At 35.8% G+C, this 20,738-nt stretch overlaps 1 protein-coding gene and 1 long non-coding RNA gene across 2 annotated transcripts in view; one reads left to right on the plus strand and one right to left on the minus strand.

Annotated features, from left to right (window-relative positions):
• The window catches only part of LOC145738457 (uncharacterized), a 404,307-nt gene that overhangs the window by 177,756 nt on the left and 205,813 nt on the right, over positions 1 to 20,738 (minus strand). The gene's annotated exons all lie outside the window — the stretch shown is intronic.
• LOC145738303 (uncharacterized) lies at positions 2,299 to 3,100 on the plus strand. Its single transcript, XM_081993114.1, has 2 exons — positions 2,299 to 2,531; positions 2,595 to 3,100. Exons 1-2 carry the CDS (start codon positions 2,404 to 2,406, stop codon positions 2,818 to 2,820), a joined length of 354 nt encoding a protein of 117 aa, XP_081849240.1. The 5' UTR covers positions 2,299 to 2,403; the 3' UTR covers positions 2,821 to 3,100.

Here is a 20,738-nt window from a genome sequence, read left to right on the forward strand (position 1 = left end):
CTCAACTAAAAACCCTACAAAACCAGTTTTTCGTTTTGAATGGATAACGGGTCGTCTTTGTAATTTTAGTCCCAAAATATATTTTTTCATCTCACCAAAAAAAATAAAAAAATCTGGTGCTGTTTCAGGCGATAAATTTATATTTAGCCCACTTACCCCTGGAATTAAATATATCAAAAAGATTATTATATTTTAATATAAATTCAGAGGTTACCCTTGATTCTAAAATGGTTGGATGTTGGATGTCCTCTCGTAAAAATGTAATTGCATCTGCTACACTTCTACTGATAGTTTGAGCAGCTAGTCTGACTTTCATGACCTCCCTGCACCATTGAAAATACCTACTTCTCAGCTTGGTAGCAGCATGAAGTCCTTCAACATTTTGAAGTTTCGCCGTTTGTAATAAAATCCCATTTTATAGGCTCCTTTGAAGTTTGATTTTCTAATACTTTCATGGCACCAAAACAATTTCTAACTAGCTTTGTCATGTGACAAATGTCATAGAAAATATAAACATTTTCTTTTGTTACAGGATTTTCAAAAAAAGTTAGTTGAGCCAAGTTGCTGAACTGCACTTATGTTTGCAACTGCACCATCAAATATCAACGATTTTACAGTGACATTTGATTGATGCAAAAATTGCAAGCACTTTTTTATTAACTCTGCTTTGTCGCTTGCTGTGAGTCCGCTTGTTAGAAATTATCCTACAGGGACTTTCCAACACTGGTTTAAGCATACCAACATAAAAACAATTGCCTCCTTTGCCTGGGGTAACTCTTCAGAGTCAATATGACCACCAACATCAATGAATTCCGTGAAGCGCAAACCATCCCATTCAATCCTCTACGTATTGCCATTTCGTCCATGACCAAATTACGTAACAAGGTTTCCCCAGTTTTCGACGACTTGCTTTGCAAAGTAACTAATGCCTCTTAGGTGAAACCAGAACTATCATCAACTGATGTATACCACTTGGAAATTGTTCTTAAATGAAGGAGTTATTAAAATTGCGCCTCACCAGCTCATATGCTCTAGGGGAAAAAATTCCAAGCTTAAATCAAAAGCTCTAAGTTTAGGTTCATATTTTTGAGTAGACTTTTTAACATTCTCTCAAAAATATGTGCAGCAGGTCCATCAAGTGAAGCAAAAAAAAAACAATAATATTTTATAATTTAACTAGTGTTGGTTGATTATAGGAAAATACCTTAATAATTGAAGCAGCATTTTCTGATATAGACAAATTTTTTCGGAAATAATCCAAAAGACCTTTTAAACTTTTGACCCGTTTTTTTAGATACCTTACATGGTTTTGTAAAGTTCTTATTTTTAAGTTTTTTTGCTTAATCGTAGATTGAAATTGTTGGAGGTTTTGTCTTCTCTTCCTGGGAGTGGCAAAGTCATCACTAGACCAGTCTCCAGGGTAGATTTTCCTATAAAAAAAAATTATAAATTATATATAAAATAATAATTTATTACAATGTAAATTTTAAAACATGTATTAATATAGGTATATTAATATACAGAACAAATGTGTTTAAAAAATACACACAAAAGTGTTTTATAGAAGACGTTCATTAATAGATAAGCTAGGTTAATTGGGGTACATGCTGTTATTACTTAATATGGTTTTGCTTATATCAAAATGAACAGAATTTTGACCTTCAATTTAGAAGACATTTTTAGAATGAAAAAATCCTCCACTGGTTTAATTATTAAGCCTATTACGTTTTTTGTTTTATTTAAGTTAATGGCAGAAAATATACGCTCGACAGTAGCGCTGCTATGTGGCAAGGATAAAATATTTTTGACAAATAAAGACAGATTTGGAAAACTTGTCATCGTTGAAAGTTAAAGTGCTATTTTTTAGCAATCTAAACTCCCTATCTAAGCTATAGAACACAGTTAGTAGTTTTAAGTCACTGAAAAATTTTGAAGGTTACAACCGCGATACTGAAATACAAAAGTTATTATTAATCCGGGCATATAAGCCGTGGTCCAATGGAATTTCTTCCTGACGTTTCGTCCACTTCTGCGGCGGACATTATCAAAGACGATGACAACGGTCGAAGTGCTCTTCCGTACCTCTCGACGATGACTGGCTCGACTGCTGAAGCGTCGGTCGTATTTATACCCGTAGGGGGTTGCACATGCGCAAAACGGTCTTGCATCGGCACGCACGGTGTCTGGCGCAAGACATCTACACCAGTTGGAGGCGAGCAAGAAGTCTGGCGCAAGGTTCGTTTCCACTCCGGATCTAACAAGGTGATCTCTTCCTTTCTATTGATGATGTTCTCGTGCTTAAAGATCTCAATGGCTTCTCTAGTTAATCTAGGATAATTTCATCTTGACACTAATGTGTAACGCGACTCATCGACTGTAACTTCAGGTAAACTTCTTAGAGAAATGGTAAAAAAAACTGTAGATGCAGACTCGGATTTTAACAGCGATGACGAACCCATTGTACCAAATAAGAAAACGTGCTTAACTAGAAACACTGATGGTTCTGAAAATGTATCTAAAACATTTGAAAGGTATAGTAACTAGTTAGTGTTAACTTTGTTAAAGATTTACAATAAGCAGCATTTGAATTATAGTTTAAGTAATGAGTCTTCAGAAGAGAACTTTAGCGATGATGAAGATGACAACTTGAAAGATGTTTCCAAAAACCATGCAGCCAATGAAGTGATTCTCAATCAATCAATTAATAATGTCACGAATGGAAAATCCATTAATTCAAAAGATGGACTTATTGACTTAAAAAACATAAGAATATTTGAGGATTGCGAAATATTAAGCGCACGAGGCAAGGTCGCACCATGATGCACCGAGTGCATCATATCAGTGATGAGTCGCCACCACCTGCTTTGCAGGAATATGAAAAATAGGCGACGAACAATTACAAACTACGTCAGCCAATCGGGTATAAAACACGCCGATTTCAGCAGTATAGGGGGAGTGTGAACCAATCGACAGTAGTGCGACCAGCTGAACCAGGAAGTCGAGATGTCGACTCTCCTCGGAAAAGAAGATCAAGTTAAGTAGTCCATTCTCCAGAATTGTTCCAACACGAAAGTGACCAAGCCAGCCGACAGAAAATGCTTATGAATCTATGTAAGTACTGTAATGTATTGATCGTACTGACTGGTACCCAAGGAATGTATTATGATGATGAATCACGAAATAAACAGAGATAACACACTGCTTGGTTGGGATTATTATTGAATGTGGTTTCGGGAAGTAAAGCAGACCAAGCAGAGTGAAGTGGTGTTATATTATAACAAAGTGTTTTATTTTCCTAATTAATAGAAGTGAAGAAAGAGAACATTACATTGGCGACGAGGATTAAACGGTAAGTACGTGATTAAGACAATTTGATTTAAGTGAAGAGTTTAAGGTAAAGTTAATACCTTTTTACGCAAAGTCATAGTAAAACATAAAGCCTAAATTTCAAATGAAAGGGCCTAGGGTATAAAAAATACCTGATTACATAAAGTATGTGGAAAAACCAAAAGCCTAAATTTCAAATGAAAGGGCCTAAGGTAAAAATAATACCTGCAAACAATAAGGGAAGTAGTGCAATGTGCCAATGTTCTTAATAAAAGACAATCACATAATATATTCCTACTGAATTTTATAATTGACTGAAGGTATTAAGGTCGTAACTCTGTGATCTTGGAACCATCATTATATGCTCATTGCAGAATATATGCTAATAATAGTTCAGTCATTGAATTTGTTAAAAGCATATGTTTTGTATTTTGTTTTTGAAACAATAGTACAACAATGCATTTGATCTAGGCTGAGACATGGCAAATATACCTTCACTAGAAAATTTCGACTGTGTTGGTGAAGCCAGTTCAGTAGGGTTGCGTTGGCAAAAATGGAAAAGAGCCTTGCGAATATATTTAGATGCAGCTAGCGTTGAGGATCCCAGGAAAAAAAAGGCTACCTTATTGCATTTTGGGGGAATAGGGTTACAAGACATATTCTACAATCTTCCGGGAGCAGACGTAAATGAATCCGACGCTGATGGAAACGACATTTTTGACGACTATAGCACTTGCAAAATTAGATTCATTTTTTGCCCCCAAACAGAGCAAGGTTTATGAGCGGCATTTGTTTAGGCTTCTGAAACAAGAGAGTGGTGAAAAGTTCGAAAAATTTGTAATAAGACTTAAACATCAGGCGGAGAAATGTCAATTCAGCAATCTAGAAGACCAGCTTATTGACCAAATAACCGAAAAATGTGCTTCTGTAGAACTGAGGAAAAAGATATTAGCTACCGGTGACTCAATAAACTTAGACGCCATTATAGCAGAAGCAAATTCAATGGAGACCGTTGTTAGACAATTAACGGGATTTTCTGAAAGCTCAGTTGTTCCATCAACAAGTGTGTTGCCATCAGTAAATCAAATTTCAAGATACAAGAGTCGGAAAAATTCATCATCAAAAAGATGTTCCCGCTGCGCAGCAACAGAAACTCCACACGAATGTCCCGCAAAAGACGCAGTTTGTGCCAAATGTCATTTTAGAGGACACTATGCTCGGTGTTGTTTATCCAAACGTAAATTCAATGCTGTTGAAAGATCAGGAAACCTTCCGCCAAAACGATTTAAGCCAAAACCTCAAAGCAGGGAATGTGTGGACAATGTGGACGTTTCGGAGACGGATGACGCCGAATACGTTTTTCACCTGGATGACGATGATCAAATCGCTTGCGAGGTAGGAGGTGTAAAAATAAGAATGTTAATTGACTCTGGTAGCAAATCAAATATTATAGCTGAGTCGACGTGGGAACAACTAAAAAAATCGGGGGTCAAGGTTTCTAATCAAAACAAAAATCCGAATAAAATTCTTTTTGCCTATGGATCTAAAGATCCTTTAACTATTTTAGGATCATTTGAAGCGTTGGTAAGAGTGGGTAAAAAACAGGAAAACGCTACATTTTTTGTGATACGAAATGGCAAAAGAAATTTATTGGGAAAGCGCTCAGCTAGTTCACTAGGAGTTCTCAAAATAGGTATAGAAACAAATAATGTCGGGACTGTTCCATTTCCTAAATTTAAAAATGTATTGATTAATATTCCTATAGACAAAAATGTTATGCCCATAAGTCAGCCATATCGGCGGATACCCATTCCATTGGAAGCCAAAATAAATAAAAAATTAGAAGAGCTTATTGACCTAGATTTTTTTTTTTTTTCAGCCGCTCCTGCGGCTAAGGAGCGGCTGAAAAATATAGTCAGGAAAGCAACGGGAAACTACCTGTCTTATATATATTCCCCAAGACATCACAATGGATACACAAAATCAAGAAACGGCCCTCAGTCCCGGGCACCCCTTAAATGGGGAGAGGGTGCTAAGAATCCCCCGGTCTTCCAAAGATGTCTTTAAAATGAACCAGGAAAGGAGAATTGGCACGTGGAATGTGCAAAGTATGTACCAGGCCGGAAAGGCGGCAAACATAGTGAAAGAGATGAAACGACTCCAGATAGACATATTAGGATGCAGCGAAACAAGATGGCCAAATTCCGGTCACTGCGTCATAAACGAATATCACATGTATTTCTCTGGAGACAATACCACTAGAAACAAAAACGGAGTAGCAATAATTCTTAATAGTCAAACCAACATGACCGTAAAAGGATTTATCCCTGTTTCGAATAGGGTCGCGCTAGTCAAGATCAAGGCTAAACCATTTGACCTCAACATCATACAATCATATGCTCCAACATCCCAAAGCAATGAACAAGAAATAGAGGAGTTCTATGAACAGCTTAGAACTGCTTTCAAACACACAAAGAAGGAAGAAGTTAATATAATGCTGGGCGACATGAACGCTAAGATCGGACAGGGAAAGGTTGAGGATGTGGTTGGTGGTTTCGGGCTGGGAGTGAGAAATGAGAGAGGGGAACGTTTAATAGAATTCTGCCAAGAAATGGACATCACAGTTATGAACACTTTTTTTAAACTACCGCCCAGAAGACTATACACATGGAGATCCCCGGTTGATAACAACAATAGAACAGTGAGAAATCAGATCGACTATATAATGATAAATAGAAGATATCGCAACGCGGTTGTCTCTTGTAAGACATACCCAGGCGCGGACATACCGTCAGATCACAACCTGCTACTAGCTCGTACTAAACTTCGATTGAAGAAGATAGACAAAAGGAAACCCTCAAAGGTTGCTGACATGCGAAAACTCAAACAGGATGACGTACTCCAACAAACAAAGGAGAGGCTAAACAAGGAAATCAAAACTATACTTGAAGACAGCAACCAAGAAACAGAAATAGAAGACCTATGGAACAAAATAAAAGTATCAATAACCTCCGTCACAAAAGAAGAGCTAGGACCGGATAGGACGGTAAAAAGACAACAATGGATGACAGATTCTATCTTGGAACTTATGGAAGAGAGAAGACAACACAGAAACAGAGACAATGTAAAATACAAGGAACTACACAGAAGAGTCCTCAGAGCAATTAAGGACGCCAAGGAATGCTGGCTAAAAGAAAAATGTGTCGAAATCGAGATCTTACTACAAAAACACGACAGCTTCAACCTCCATAAGAAAATAAAGGAAACAACAGGAAGACACCAAAGACGGGGTCAAGGAATAATCTTGGACTCGAATGACAACATCATTACCGAGACTGACAAAAAGCTTACAAGATGGAAGCAATACATGGAGGAACTTTTCGGAGACGAAAACATCGATAATATGCCCGTCAGAGTCGGCGAAGAAGGACCTACCATCACACAGGAGGAAGTAGAATCAGCTATTAAACGACTAAAAAACAACAAAGCTCCTGGGCCAGACCAGATTCATGGAGAAGTACTCAAACTGCTAGACCCAGAACAGATGAAACTGCTGACCAACCTCTTCAACAAGATTTACACAGGCGGACAAATACCAAATGACTGGCTGTTGTCAACATTCATTCCACTTCCCAAAAAGGCAAATGCAACTAAATGCTCTGACCACAGAATAATCAGCTTGATGAGTCATATCCTAAAAGCGTTCCTTAATATCATCCAAGCACGTGTATATAGAAGACTCGACGAGAGAATAAGCGATACACAATTTGGTTTCAGGAAAGGACTCGGCACTCGAGAGGCCTTGTTCTCCATACAGGTCCTGATCCAACGAGCACGAGACGTCAACGCAGACGTCTTTGCATGCTTCATAGATTTCGAAAAGGCCTTTGATAAAGTCCAACATGGTAAACTTATCTCAATCCTACGTGAATCAGGAATCGACGACAGAGACACAGATATAATATCAAAGCTATACCTACAACAAAGAGCCATTGTACAGGTCGAAAACGAAACATCTGAAGAGTTTAATATAAGGAGAGGAGTGCGCCAAGGTTGTATACTGTCGCCTCTTCTATTCAACGTATACTCGGAACATCTATTTAAAGAGGCATTGGAGAACATGGAGGATGGAGTTGTGATAAACGGGGAAATAATAAACAACATAAGATATGCTGATGATACCGTCCTTATAGCAGACACGGCTGAAGGACTTCAGAGACTCATAGACCGTGTAGAGACCGCATGCAACAGATATGGTATGAACATAAACTGTAAGAAGACACACATACTGATTGTCAGTAAAAACACCATTGGAAACTTACAGTTTACCGCCAACAATGTAGCTCTCACAGTAGCCGAGACAGTTACATACCTGGGCTGTACCTTGAATAAGGATTGGGATCACTCTCGAGAAATAAGATGCCGAATCGAGAGAGCAAGAGGTACATTCAACAAGATGCGTAACGTACTGTGCAGTCTATCTCTCAACATCCATACCAGAATAAGAGTTTTAAAATGCTATGTACTCTCAACCCTCCTATACGGGGCAGAAGCGTGGACCCTTACTGATGCCTCATCTAAACGCATAGATGCATTTGAGATGTGGTGCTATCGCCGCATGCTAAGAATCCCATGGATACACCATGTATCAAACGACACAGTACTGCAACGCATCGGTGGACAACTAGAATTCCTACCAAACGTCAAACGCAGAAAACTGGAATACTTTGGGCATATCATGCGAGGTGAAAAATACCACCTTCTTCAACTCATACTACAGGGAAAAATAGAGGGCCGAAGGTCAGCAGGACGCAGACGAATATCATGGCTGCGAAATCTGCGAACATGGACCGGAATGACGTCAACAGCACTATTCAGAGCGGCGGTGAATAGAGTGATTTGGACCAATGTGATAGCCAACATCCACAGAGGATAGGCACTTCAAGAGAAGATTGACCTAGATATTATAGAACAAGTAGATGGTCCATCAGAATGGGTATCTCCGATGGTGCCGGTATTAAAAGATAATGGGGAAATTAGAATATGTATTGACATGAGGAAGGCAAATAAGGCAATAATGCGCGAAAAATATCCACTCCCCACAATGGATTCATTATTGCCTAATTTTCGGAAAGCCGAGTATTTTTCGAGGTCAGATATTAAAAACGCTTTTCATCAAATTGAGATTTCTCCATCATCCAGGTATATAACTACATTTATTAGCAGTAAAGGACTTTATAGATATAAGCAATTGTTATTCGGAATGAACGCCGCTCCTGAAATATTTCAAAAAGTGTTAGAGATGTTGTTATTGCCATGTAAGGGCACCGTTAATTTTATTGATGATATATTAATTTACGGAGGCAGCGAACAAGAGCACGATGAACGAGTAAATTTCACTTTAAAATTGTTAAAAGAAAACAATGTTTTGCTTAATGATCAAAAATGTATCTTTAAAATAAAAACAGTCAATTTTCTTGGACATACATTAACTCCAACTGGAGTTCGTCCATTAGAAAGCTATGTAGGTGTGGTTAAAACATTTAGAAGCCCGGTTATTATTGACGAGGTACATAGTTTCTTAGGGTTAGTCAATTTTATAGGTAAATGGATACCAAATCTAGCTACACTAACTGAGCCGTTACGAAAACTGTTACGTTCGAAGTTAGGAAAAAATGCAAATATTTTGAAATACTGGGGAAATGAACAGTTGAATGCTTTTAATGAATTAAAAAGCTCTCTCTCGAAAATAAAAACATTAGGTTACTATGATCCGGAAGATAAGACGCAGGTAATCGCGGATGCTAGTCCAGTCGGTTTAGGAGCGGTTTTAATTCAGTATGATAGTTCCGGACACAGAGTAATTGCTTTCGGTAACAAAAGTCTTACTGACCCGGAAAAACGTTATTATCAGACCGAGAAAGAAGCTCTTGCAATAGTGTGGGCCGTCGAACATTTTAAAATTTATTTATACGGCAAAGAAGAGTTTGAGCTGATCACTGACCACAAACCACTGGAAGTAATTTTTGGTCCAAAATCAAGACCTTCTGCCCGCATTGAGCGGTGGGTTATGCGCCTTCAATCTTTTAATTTCAAGATAGTCTTTCGTCCTGGAAAAAGTAATATTGCAGATCCGTTGTCTCGACTGTGTCAGACAGATCCAATTCCATTCGATAATCACAATTTCGTATACCATGTAGTTGAATATTCAAAGCCGATCGCCGTAACTTTAAATGAAATCCGAGAAAACTCTGAGAATGATGACGAGGTAGGAAAAATAATAACTGGAATCAAACAAAAAATATGGGTTGAACCCGTCAAACATTGTCGAACTTTTCAAGAAGAGTTTTGCGTGTGTGATGGTATTTTACTGCGCGGTACCAGAATTGTGATTCCACATAAACTGAGACAACGAATTCTGGAGGCTGCTCACGAAGGTCATCCGGGAATTGTCGCTATGAAAGGTAGGCTGCGTACAAAAGTATGGTGGCCCAAAATAGATGAACATGCAGAAAAGATTGTCAAATCTTGTAAAGGTTGTACATTAGTATCTACTCCAGGACCTCCAAACCCAGTGAAAAGAAGGTCAATGCCTAACGGTCCATGGATAGATGTCGCAGTTGACTTCATGGGGCCGTTACCTAATGGTGTTTACCTTTTTGTTATAGTCGATTATTTTAGCCGTTACAAAGAAATTAAAATTATGCGATCCATAACTGCAATAAACACGGTAAATGTGCTAAAAGAAATTTTTTCAAGGCTTGGTTTGCCCAAGTCCATCACATGTGACAATGGTAAACAATTCTGTAGCCAAGAAATTAAGTCATTTTGTGAAGAAAATGCAATAAAAATATTTTATACTATACCCTATTGGCCCCAAATGAACGGTGAGGTAGAACGTCAAAATAGGGACATACTAAAAAGACTTAAAATTAGTAATGCTGTAAAAACTGATTGGCAAGAGGAAATTTTTAAATACTTGATGATGTACAATAGTACACCGCATACCTCTACAGGAAAAACCCCGCATAAATTGTTTTTTAAACGTCAATTTCGTGACAAAATACCTAGTTCTATTGACACTGGAAATGCAACTTTAACTGAACTAGATGAGGAAGTGATTGACAGAGACCGGGTTCAAAAAGAAAAAGGGAGAGAACTGGGAGATAGAAAAAGGAAAGCCACAGAAAGTGATTTACAAATTGGAGATAAGGTATATCAGAAAATTATGGTTAAATCAAATAAAACAGCTCCAGACTTTGACTCTACTCCATACTTAGTTACAAACAAAATGAAAGGTGATGTAATGATAAGAGACGAAAACTCAGGACAAGAGTTTCGCCGAAATGTAATTCATTTAAAGAAAATCGAAGGAGAATGGAAAATTTCTGACGATAGATCAGAGAAGAATAATTGAAAAATAAAAACTAAACTGAATATGATTAGGTATACTTATGTTTGTGTTTTTATATTGTTAATGTTATTGTTAACGTTTATATTAGGTATTAGTTTCATATTGTAGGTAAGTAATTGTTGTGATATATGTAACATAGTATTTTAAGTTGTCATATATCTATCAAGTATAAGTTGCGGTTTGGATTGGTTATATATATTAAATTTTTCATAATAGTTATAATCTCTGGATACTGGAAAAAGGAAGAGATGTAATGTATTGATCGTACTGACTGGTACCCAAGGAATGTATTATGATGATGAATTACGAAATAAACAGAGATAACACACTGCTTGGTTGGGATTATTATTGAATGTGGTTTCGGGAAGTAAAGCAGACCAAGCAGAGTGAAGTGGTGTTATATTATAACAAAGTGTTTTATTTTCCTAATTAATAGAAGTGAAGAAAGAGAACATTACAAGTACAATTGTTAAATTGTCAACTTTTAGTGTGTTTATGACCGTATTGTGCAGACCCATTTATGTATACTATATTTAATAGATTTAAGTGTTTAATAGAAAACTCAGTGTTTGATTCCATCCTTAAAACTGAGATCCCGGCGCGACGTTTAACGTCGCGAGTCAGTTTAATTGATGAACCCAGAAGGGCTCATAATTTAAACGTGACAATAGTACCATTCCATCTGCCTCTGGATCACAGATGGGGATGTATTCAAATAGTTCCCAGTACTCGGCTTCAATGTTAGATAACATACTAAAAGAAATAAAATATATTCGGGAGGTGCAGGATCAACAGATGATCAAACTGGATATGATTGAACGGAATCAACAGACTAGTGTGATTCAACAACTGCAAAATTACTTCAATGCCCAATTTACCAATTTCAAACAAACAAAAAACAAAAGATTATAAAGCTGTGGAAGAATTTCTTGCAGATGAAAATAATGCTTTATATATGGTACGTTTGTTTTAATTTATTGTTTACTTCTTGATCTAAAAATTATTGCGGCATCTCCAGCCACAAGCAAAATATGGTTGAAATTATTACTTTAGACCTAAGTGCCAGGAATTACAAATTTTATAATTTCATTAATAATGTACTTTTAGCTAATGTTATGTAATTAATGAATATACGTTTGCAGAGACGATGATTAGCGGCGATTATTGGTTCGAGTGTCCGCAACACTGTGATGAATATATTAAAATTCTTGATTACGAACAAAGTGGCACAGCATTTCAATTGGTCTGGGAGGGACAAACACCCGTTTAAAACCACCCGAATGTTGTCGGTAATCAATGGTAAGTGTCAAAAATTATTTTGCATTTTGGCATAAATACAAATTTTTGTACACTATTTTACAGAGGCAGTCAAATTATCATACTCCGGACGAGAAAGGTCCGATTTGACATTCATAACGCAGTAAAAGATTGGCTAAAATTAGCTAAGCATCGGTACCTCTATTCCAAAGAAAAAAAATAAAAATAATAAAATGTTTAGAATTTTTATTTTAACTGTAAAATTTAGCTGCTTAAGAATGTTTTATTTTGTTTTAGGTTGTAAACGGAAAATCAAACCAAAATGGGATAACGCAACAATGTATAGTAAACAGGTAAATGTTTTGGTTGTTACGTTTGCTATTTAATTTGTCACCTTTCTGTTTGTATATTACATTGTTACGCCATTCTATATTTGTTTTGTTTTCTGCATAAGTGTTTGAATCAAGTTTTTACAGGGGTATTGTATTCATTATAAATGATTGATTCGTGATATTTCAAGGATTTGAATATATATATTTGTCAACTGTACTTTTGTTCATCATCATAGGTAACATAAACATAAATTAACATTCAATATTATAGGGCATTTCAGTACGTATAAACTCAAAATTCTATACAGGAGTATTATTAATATTTCGTATACGTATATAATTATTTTTTGGATTATAGCTATACGACAATAGCAATAAACGTTTAATATAATTCACATATATAAGTTTATCCGCTAATTGTCATACACGTATAAACGAAGTAATAAACAACGTATTTAAACATTTTTATTCAACTGTAAATCAACGAATTTTTAACGAGTATATTTACCAATTTTGATATATTGTCACGAAGGATAATAAATCAAATTTATTACTTGAGCGGAAACATTAAAATTGTGGAATGCGGTCAGAGTGCAACTGCACTTATGATGCATTTGCTGAATTGCGAAATATGTGGAATGTTTTCCAAGTACCGAGGGTCGAAAGGTCGTCACGAGTTGTCGGCTAGACGAAGCCAGGTCTGGGAATTTTGATTGGTGGAACCAGCGTCTGGAATGCTATAAAAAGGAAGTTGTGCCCTAGAGAGGGGTTCAGTTCATTCCAGTCAGTCCAGTTTTGCTGTGCACCACGTCAGTGACCGAACCACAAATATCTATTAGACATGTCCGTAACTCTCAAGTAAAGTTATTCGTGAACGCGTTACAAGTGACAAGCCTCTCTCCAAGATTCTGTCTTCAATAGAGATGTAAGTATGTTTATTGTACTTTTATGTTGTGTATTGATTTACGCCTGGTTTATTATGATTTTATTGGGAGTTAGCAACGTTTTCGTTGGGTTAGGAAACCTGTTATTTTATTAGTTAGTAAGTTAGGAGTTGTTAGGTTAAGGTACTTATTTTAATAGAACTTGATGGTAGAGTTAACTGTGTTTTATTTTCACGCTGAAACGAGATCCCAGGCAAATAAGTTGAATTAAATTCAACACGTCACGCTAGTCGTGACAATATGTTTAACTTTGCTTACACATAATGTATATAAAATGGTTAGTAGTAGAGCAAAAATACACGTAGAAGTCGCGGACATTTTACGGTATATAACACGTTTTACATACACGGTTTAGTGAAGGATAGTTGCGGATAGAAATAAACGAGTAATATACGGTTTTGTGATGCTTGGGTAGTTAGATTATTTAAAAGAGTCGTGATTAGAGGAAAGCGGGGTAGAGGTGTACCCGTACTATTTAGCTCAGATATCCAGGAACACTTAAAAATACTATTAGAACATCGGAATCGGTTTTTTTTTATATATATATATATACATGCATTTCTATCTTAGTCGCCTCCATACATAACACAGGCGCCCAAGCCTCCACTATAATCGCCATAGTTACAGCAGTGTATTTTGCATGATTACGCTTCATAATTCAAGGTTTTTCATGGGCACAGCAGAGGGGTAAGGAAAAACTATAAGGAAAAAAGTTGTATATACGGTATGGGTTTAAATGTAACCGACCTCCACGATGCTGCGGTTTACTGGCCTCCGCGCAATATACAGCGCCATGTGGAACCGACGCAGGCGTCACCGACACAGTTGCCAATTTTATCTGTCTGGTTCGCCGACTGATTTGGCCTTGACAGCTAAAAATAGATTTCTTGGAACAGGAAACTTATTTTAATATTCAGGCCAGCCGTATTTACGTTGTTTTTCGATCGCTACAGGAGCCACATTAGACAGTTTTTGGTGTTCTATATTATATACGATCGTATAGTTTCTGCGTTATTCATTCTAATATTAGACACATGTCTGACAGTAACTGAATATAATGACATCAATATTTTTGTTTCTTTTTTTCATTAACTCAAGCAAATTGATAAAATATATGGTTGAACAAGTTTTGTCAAACATTGCAATATAATTATAAATCGTTTATTAATTTATTATGTTCACTTTGACTTGCATTTCTAGACTATCTCATTTTAATTATAATACCAGTCCTTGAGTATTTAAAATCAATATTGTTATTATTTTATATACATGATTTATTCCTTAGATTAACAATGTTTATTGAGTTGGGTCATTTTTGTGTCCTCAATTTTTCAATAGGTCGTTAAAAAGGAAATTTTACTATTGTTTGTTTAAAACTTTAAATTCTAGTTTTTTGGGGGAAACAAATTATAGTTTTTAGGGTGGCAAATTAAAGAAAGTTCTAACTTATAACGCTTATATATTAAAAATGCCTGTTATTTGTGTTTGACAACCAAGTCACTTAAATTTTACCGTAAAAAAACTTTGCCTATAATTTGTTCAGTCTATAAACTAAAATATTCGTATTTTCAGTCTGTCAACTGATTGGTTACAAAAAAATCAACTTGGCACAAATGTAATTTTCTTAATACCAAAGTAAAAAAATGCATTATTATTTGATGCTTGTAGACAAAAATTATTTGCTGAGTCTAATTTATTATATTCGTGTGCCAATATGAAGAAAAAGTTTAAAACGTAACCTTACCAATAACTGTCTAATATCAGGCATTGTGCCTAAAAACACCATCATAGCACACAACTATAATCCGTGGAATTCATGGTCAACTGTACAGAGTGCCGCAGAAATTTAAGATGTGGTAAAGTTGTTTGATTGATTCTGGTGGACTGTATATAGGTAATTAGCTGGTTCCACTTCAATATGAAACTGCTTAGATGCACACAAAACGGCTTTATTTATAGATATTTTGCCATTAACATTTTAGAGTTAAAAACAGGATTGCACCTTGACAATAATAAAAACATTATTTTTTAAGCACGCCTTTTCTTTTCTTAAAAACTAGGTTAGGTTTTTTGTAAAAGTCAATATTGTCAGCCGTCAACACCGTCACTGTCAACTCCGCTCTTATACGATTCGTATAAGTTTGGCCATTGGCCGACTTCACTATTAACACTCACAATTTTGTCACCACATGCGCTTGAACAAAAGTTGCATTTTTCTAAATGCTTTATATTACATTTATTTAAATAATTCTATTGTTTGTAAGAACGATTTGTTAAATGAATGACACATCTAGCGAGCACCGTTTTTTCAGAAAAAAAACGTACAAGAGTTAAAAATTACCATGTTTGCAAATCCGAAAACCAAAGAAGAAATTAGAAGTAGTGAACGTCAAGGAATTTGACTTGAACTTTTTCATTTATCATAAACTATGTCAAAATGCGTTTTGTGATCCTTTTCCGGTAAAAAAATGTTCAACGAAATTTGGAATAAAATGTCTGCTTTAAATTTAAATTTAATGCAGCATATAACTAACCTTTCGTATAAAGAAATAAAACTATTCACAAAATGTCATAAGGTAAAACCTCTAATAGATGACGACCTATAAAAAGTCTAAAAAACTTAAATGAACCCCCAGACGAAGGGTCAAAATGTTTGAGAAAATCTCAATCAGTATAGTTTGTCCAAAAACAAGTTATTCTCAATGAAACTGATGTACTACCGGCCATAAATATGGACCAAAGTTTATTTCGAGTATGGCAGCCGGAAATCAGTGTGAAGAGAGAGAGAGAATTAGCTATATTTGGAAGAAACTGAGAACCAATGCAACTTTGCGAGTGTCATCTATTGGCAAGATGGCCATGCCATCTTTTAGTAGAGCATGTTGTCTATTGCTTAAAACGCATGCCATCTTTTAGCAAATTGGGCAATATTTATGTAAGGGATAAGCACACTTCAAAATAAATAAAAGTTATAAATTTGTTGTGTGAACCATAGGGTCGATAAAAAAGGCTATGGTAAATAACTAGTTCTTACAGTTTGTTTAAAAACATAATAATTTAGAACTGTATTATTAAATGTTTACATTTTATCTTCAGAGTGCCACATAAAGGAATGATTGCCTTAGTATACAGGGTGTTAAATTTTAAAGCAAATCTTTTCTACACCACAATTTTCTGGGACAGCCTGTTCCAACCGACACTTACTTTTTTCAATTGGGCAAGATATAAATCCGTATGCATCCGATGGTTTTCAGGTGCAGCACACTGTATATTAACTTGTCTTAAAATGTTATTTGAAGCTTATTGTTATTTTTTATTGCAGCAGTATGCAATGCGCATGGCGCTAATACAAATTCAACATTCAAAAAAATGTGAAATGCCTAATATATTTTAACAAGAAGGGACATAATTTCTTTGATGATGGGGTGATGTTTTTGACTGACCTCGGTTAATTTTGGTAGGAAGAGTCCATCTCTCTCTAATTCGCTTTCTCTTTTCAACTGTCTGTTCTTGTTAAATAGCTATTCTTTGATATTAGCTACTAAATAGTATTCAAACAATATTGTCTAAAAGTTTTATAGCAATCCATTCAAGAATGGTATACTTTTACTACTATACTTTTATTTTACTGGCTCTTAACCTAGTACATAATTACTGTCAAAATAAATGAACGTAAAAAGTAAAAAATGACTTCTGTCCATTTGACAATTTTTAAATTTTTGGCTGACATTTTTGTACAACAAAATACTGAAATTTTTCACAACACTAAAATAATCCTTCTAAGTTACTTTTCAAAAACTGCACTCCTACTAGTCAATTCTTCTAATGGTGGAAGTGTTCGAAATAAGGTGCAACACCATAAAATGTAATATTAAAATAGACATTACGCTTGCAAGTTTGTGAATTAAATTTTAACCTTTTACTATTAGAGATCTAAACAGAAGACATCTTTCAAAAATACACCGTAATTTAAAAATTTCGAAACATGGGTAGCAGTTTTTAAATTTTAAAAATCTCCAAACGTGTGTTTTGAGATACCATTCAGACCTGTTATTGTATATGACACAACTAAAGTTCTAAAATGTTCCCAACTATTAATTAATCTAGGTTGTATGCAAAAACGTCTAGTAAAATTTTTCGTATCCTGTATTCTGTAATTAATAAAGGAATTACTTTTATTTTTAACCAGGTATTTAATAACGTTATTTCTTATGTCTAAACCAGGTGGAAAGATGAAAATTACCTGCTCTTATTTTCCACCCGGGTAAATGTCACTTTCCACCCGGGTGGATAAGATCAATATGCGTTTTGTCATATCTGAGCTTACTTTTTATAGTTAAGAGACTGTGCCGCCACCTCTGCAACAGCTCGCAGCTCAGGTGATGATGAGTAACATCTGCGTCTTCAGAAATCTCCATGTTAAAAGCACTTTAAGAGACGTTTCAGCTCCAAATATGAAATACAGAATAGCACAATAATGGCGTTGTCAAGATAGTAAGCAAGACGATAGCGCATATAAGACCATACAGAAAGAAATTAGAAAGAAAATACGACACGCCAAAGAAAAATGGTACGAAGGAAAATGCGTAGAATAGAATACATGATGACTTTAATCTCCATAAAAAGATTAAAGAACTAGCGGGCATCAAAAGAGCAAACAAAAGCAGTATTCTACTAGACAAAAACGGTAAGATAATTCCAGACACCAAAGGGAAACTAGAAAGATGGAAAGAATACATCGAAGAATTGTTTGAAGACGAGAGACAACAGGAAACAACAGATGGAGACACAGATAAGGAACAGGGCCCAAATATAACAAAAGAAGAAGTTATATATGCAGTTAGAACAACAAAAAACAATAAAGCTCCAGGACCTGATGAAACACCAACAGAAATTATCAAATTAATTGCAGAAGACCAAATTGGAGTACTGGTAGATCTATACAACACTGTATATAACACCGGAATCATCCCTGGAGAATGGCTCAAATCAACATTTATTACACTGCCAAAAAAATTGAACGCTAAGGAATGCAAGGATCACCGGATGATCAGCCTAATGAGCCATACCCTTAAGATATTCCTTAAAATTATACATCGAAGAATTTTTAGAAGGATTGAACAAGATCTTATCGAAACACAATTTGGTTTCAGAAACGCAATGGGTACTAGAGAGGCGTTGTTTGCTTTTAATGTGTTGTCTCAACGACTCTTGGACGTCAATCAACCAATATATGTAGCCTTCCTCGATTATAACAAAGCTTTCGACAAAGTCCGCCATAATCACCTCATAAAACTCATGAGAGATAAAAACATTGACAGGAATGATATCAGGATAATAACATATCTCTATTTTAACCAGACTGCCAAAGTTTCGGTGCAAAATGAACTTTCAGAAAAGATAAAAATAAAACGTGGAGTAAGACAAGGATGCGTGCTCTCACCATTACTCTTCAATCTATATTCAGAAGAGATAGTACAAGAAGCACTGGAAAATCAAAAAACAACGGGAGTGAAAGTTAATGGGAAGGTTATAAACAACATCAGATACGCGGATGACACAGTACTAATAGCAGAAACCCTGGAAGAACTGCAAAGGCTGATAGATCTAGTAGTACAGATCAGCGAAGAAAGGGGGCTCACACTTAACACCAAAAAGACTAAATTCATGACAATCACAAAACACCAGCAACAGCGAGAAACATTATGGATCAAAGGGGAGCCAGTGGAGAAAGTCTGCAAATACGAGTACTTGGGAACAATTGTAAATGACAATAATGATTATTCACAAGAAATAAGATCAAGAATCGGAAAGGCTAGATCAGTGTTTAATAAAATGAGGAATGCATAAACCAGAACAGATCTTAGTCTACATCTTAAAATCAGAATGCTTAAATGCTACATATTTCCAGTACTATTATATGGAATGGAAGCCTGGACGCTTAAGAAGTGCGACACTGACCGGCTGGAAGCATTCGAGATGTGGGCATATCGAAGAATCCTCAGAATAAGCTGGGTGAGCAGAACAACGAACAAGGAGGTGTTGAGAAGAATGGGAAAGGAGAAGGAAATAATCAACACAATCAAAATCAAAAAATTGCAATATCTGGGCCACGTGATGAGAGGGGAGAGGTACACACTGTTGCAAACTATTATACAAGGAAAAATACAGGGTAAAAGAAGTATAGGAAGGAGACGCATCTCCTGGTTGAACAACCTAAGGCAGTGGTACAACAGTAGCTCTGTTGATTTGTTCAGATCCGCAGCTTCAAAGATAAAAATCGCCATGATGATAGCCAACCTTCTTAAAGGAGACGGCACGTAAAGAAGAAGAAGATAAAAATGCATCAATCTGCGTCAATTCAGGGCTGTTAGGAGGCCATTTTATCGGTGCATCCCTCCCAATCTATTCATTGAACCGTTGACTTAGATGGTTTCTAACAGCTACGACACTGTGAGGTGGAGCGCCATCTTGTTGGAAAACAATGTTTCTCTCTTGTTCCAACGGAAGCTCATCAAAAAAGTCCTCTAGTTCTTGATGGAGAAAATTCAAATAAACATCTCAGTTTAAAGCAACGGTAAAGAAATGGGGACCTATTATTTTGTTATACAGGATAGCACACCAAACATTGACAGTTTGGCGACATTGAAATTGAAATTCCCCGTAGCCGTGGGGATATACTGTGGCCCACTGTCCGTGTTTTTCCTGTTAATCATACCGCTGGTCGCAAATGATGACTCGTCGGTACAGAATACATTTTTCAAATAATTGTTATTCAAGTTATTTTTTTCCAACATAGTTTGGCAAAATTCAACTCTTTTTTCCCTTTGTCTCGGCGTTAATTTTGTTGTGGGCCTTATTTTGAATGTTTTATATCCTGATTTCTTGAGAGTGTTTTGTATCCTCCCATAAGAGGTATTTTTTGAATCGCCATGCTCTTCTTCCAAACTCTTCGATATTTTTCTCAGAGAAATGTTTGGATTTTCTTCAACTTTTAGCAGAATATTCAAATCCATATTTTCATCTCTTTCCATTGTTCTTTTCTCAATAGGCTGGATGTTCGTTGAAACTTTTCATAGATCCTATAAAATGTTTGCTTATCTGGAATATGCCTCCGGGGGTTAATTCTATGGAGTGCCCTTTGAGCAATTTTAACGTTATTATTTGTTTTAATAAATATTTTCAGAGTAAATGGTTTTTCTCTTTCGGAATAAGGCATTTTAATAAAAATAATGTTATATTCCCGCAACGTGTAACTGTCACTACTGTCAGTAATAAACAAAGTTTTTGTTTTTTCGTAACCGCGTAATTCACCGCCACCTAGAACTGGAATCAGCTTAGTGGAAATGCGAATATTTCGAAAACTATTACATTTAGCTATAGGACATATTATAAAAAAAATGTTCAGAATTGTTTCATAATTCTAGAAAATTGAAAATATATAGGGTGTTCCATTTGAAAAAA

The sequence above is a fragment of the Ips typographus genome, linkage group LG15 (genome assembly GCF_016097725.1).
Source record: "Ips typographus isolate SLU linkage group LG15, UJ_Ityp_2.0, whole genome shotgun sequence".
NCBI lineage: Eukaryota > Metazoa > Arthropoda > Insecta > Coleoptera > Curculionidae > Ips > Ips typographus.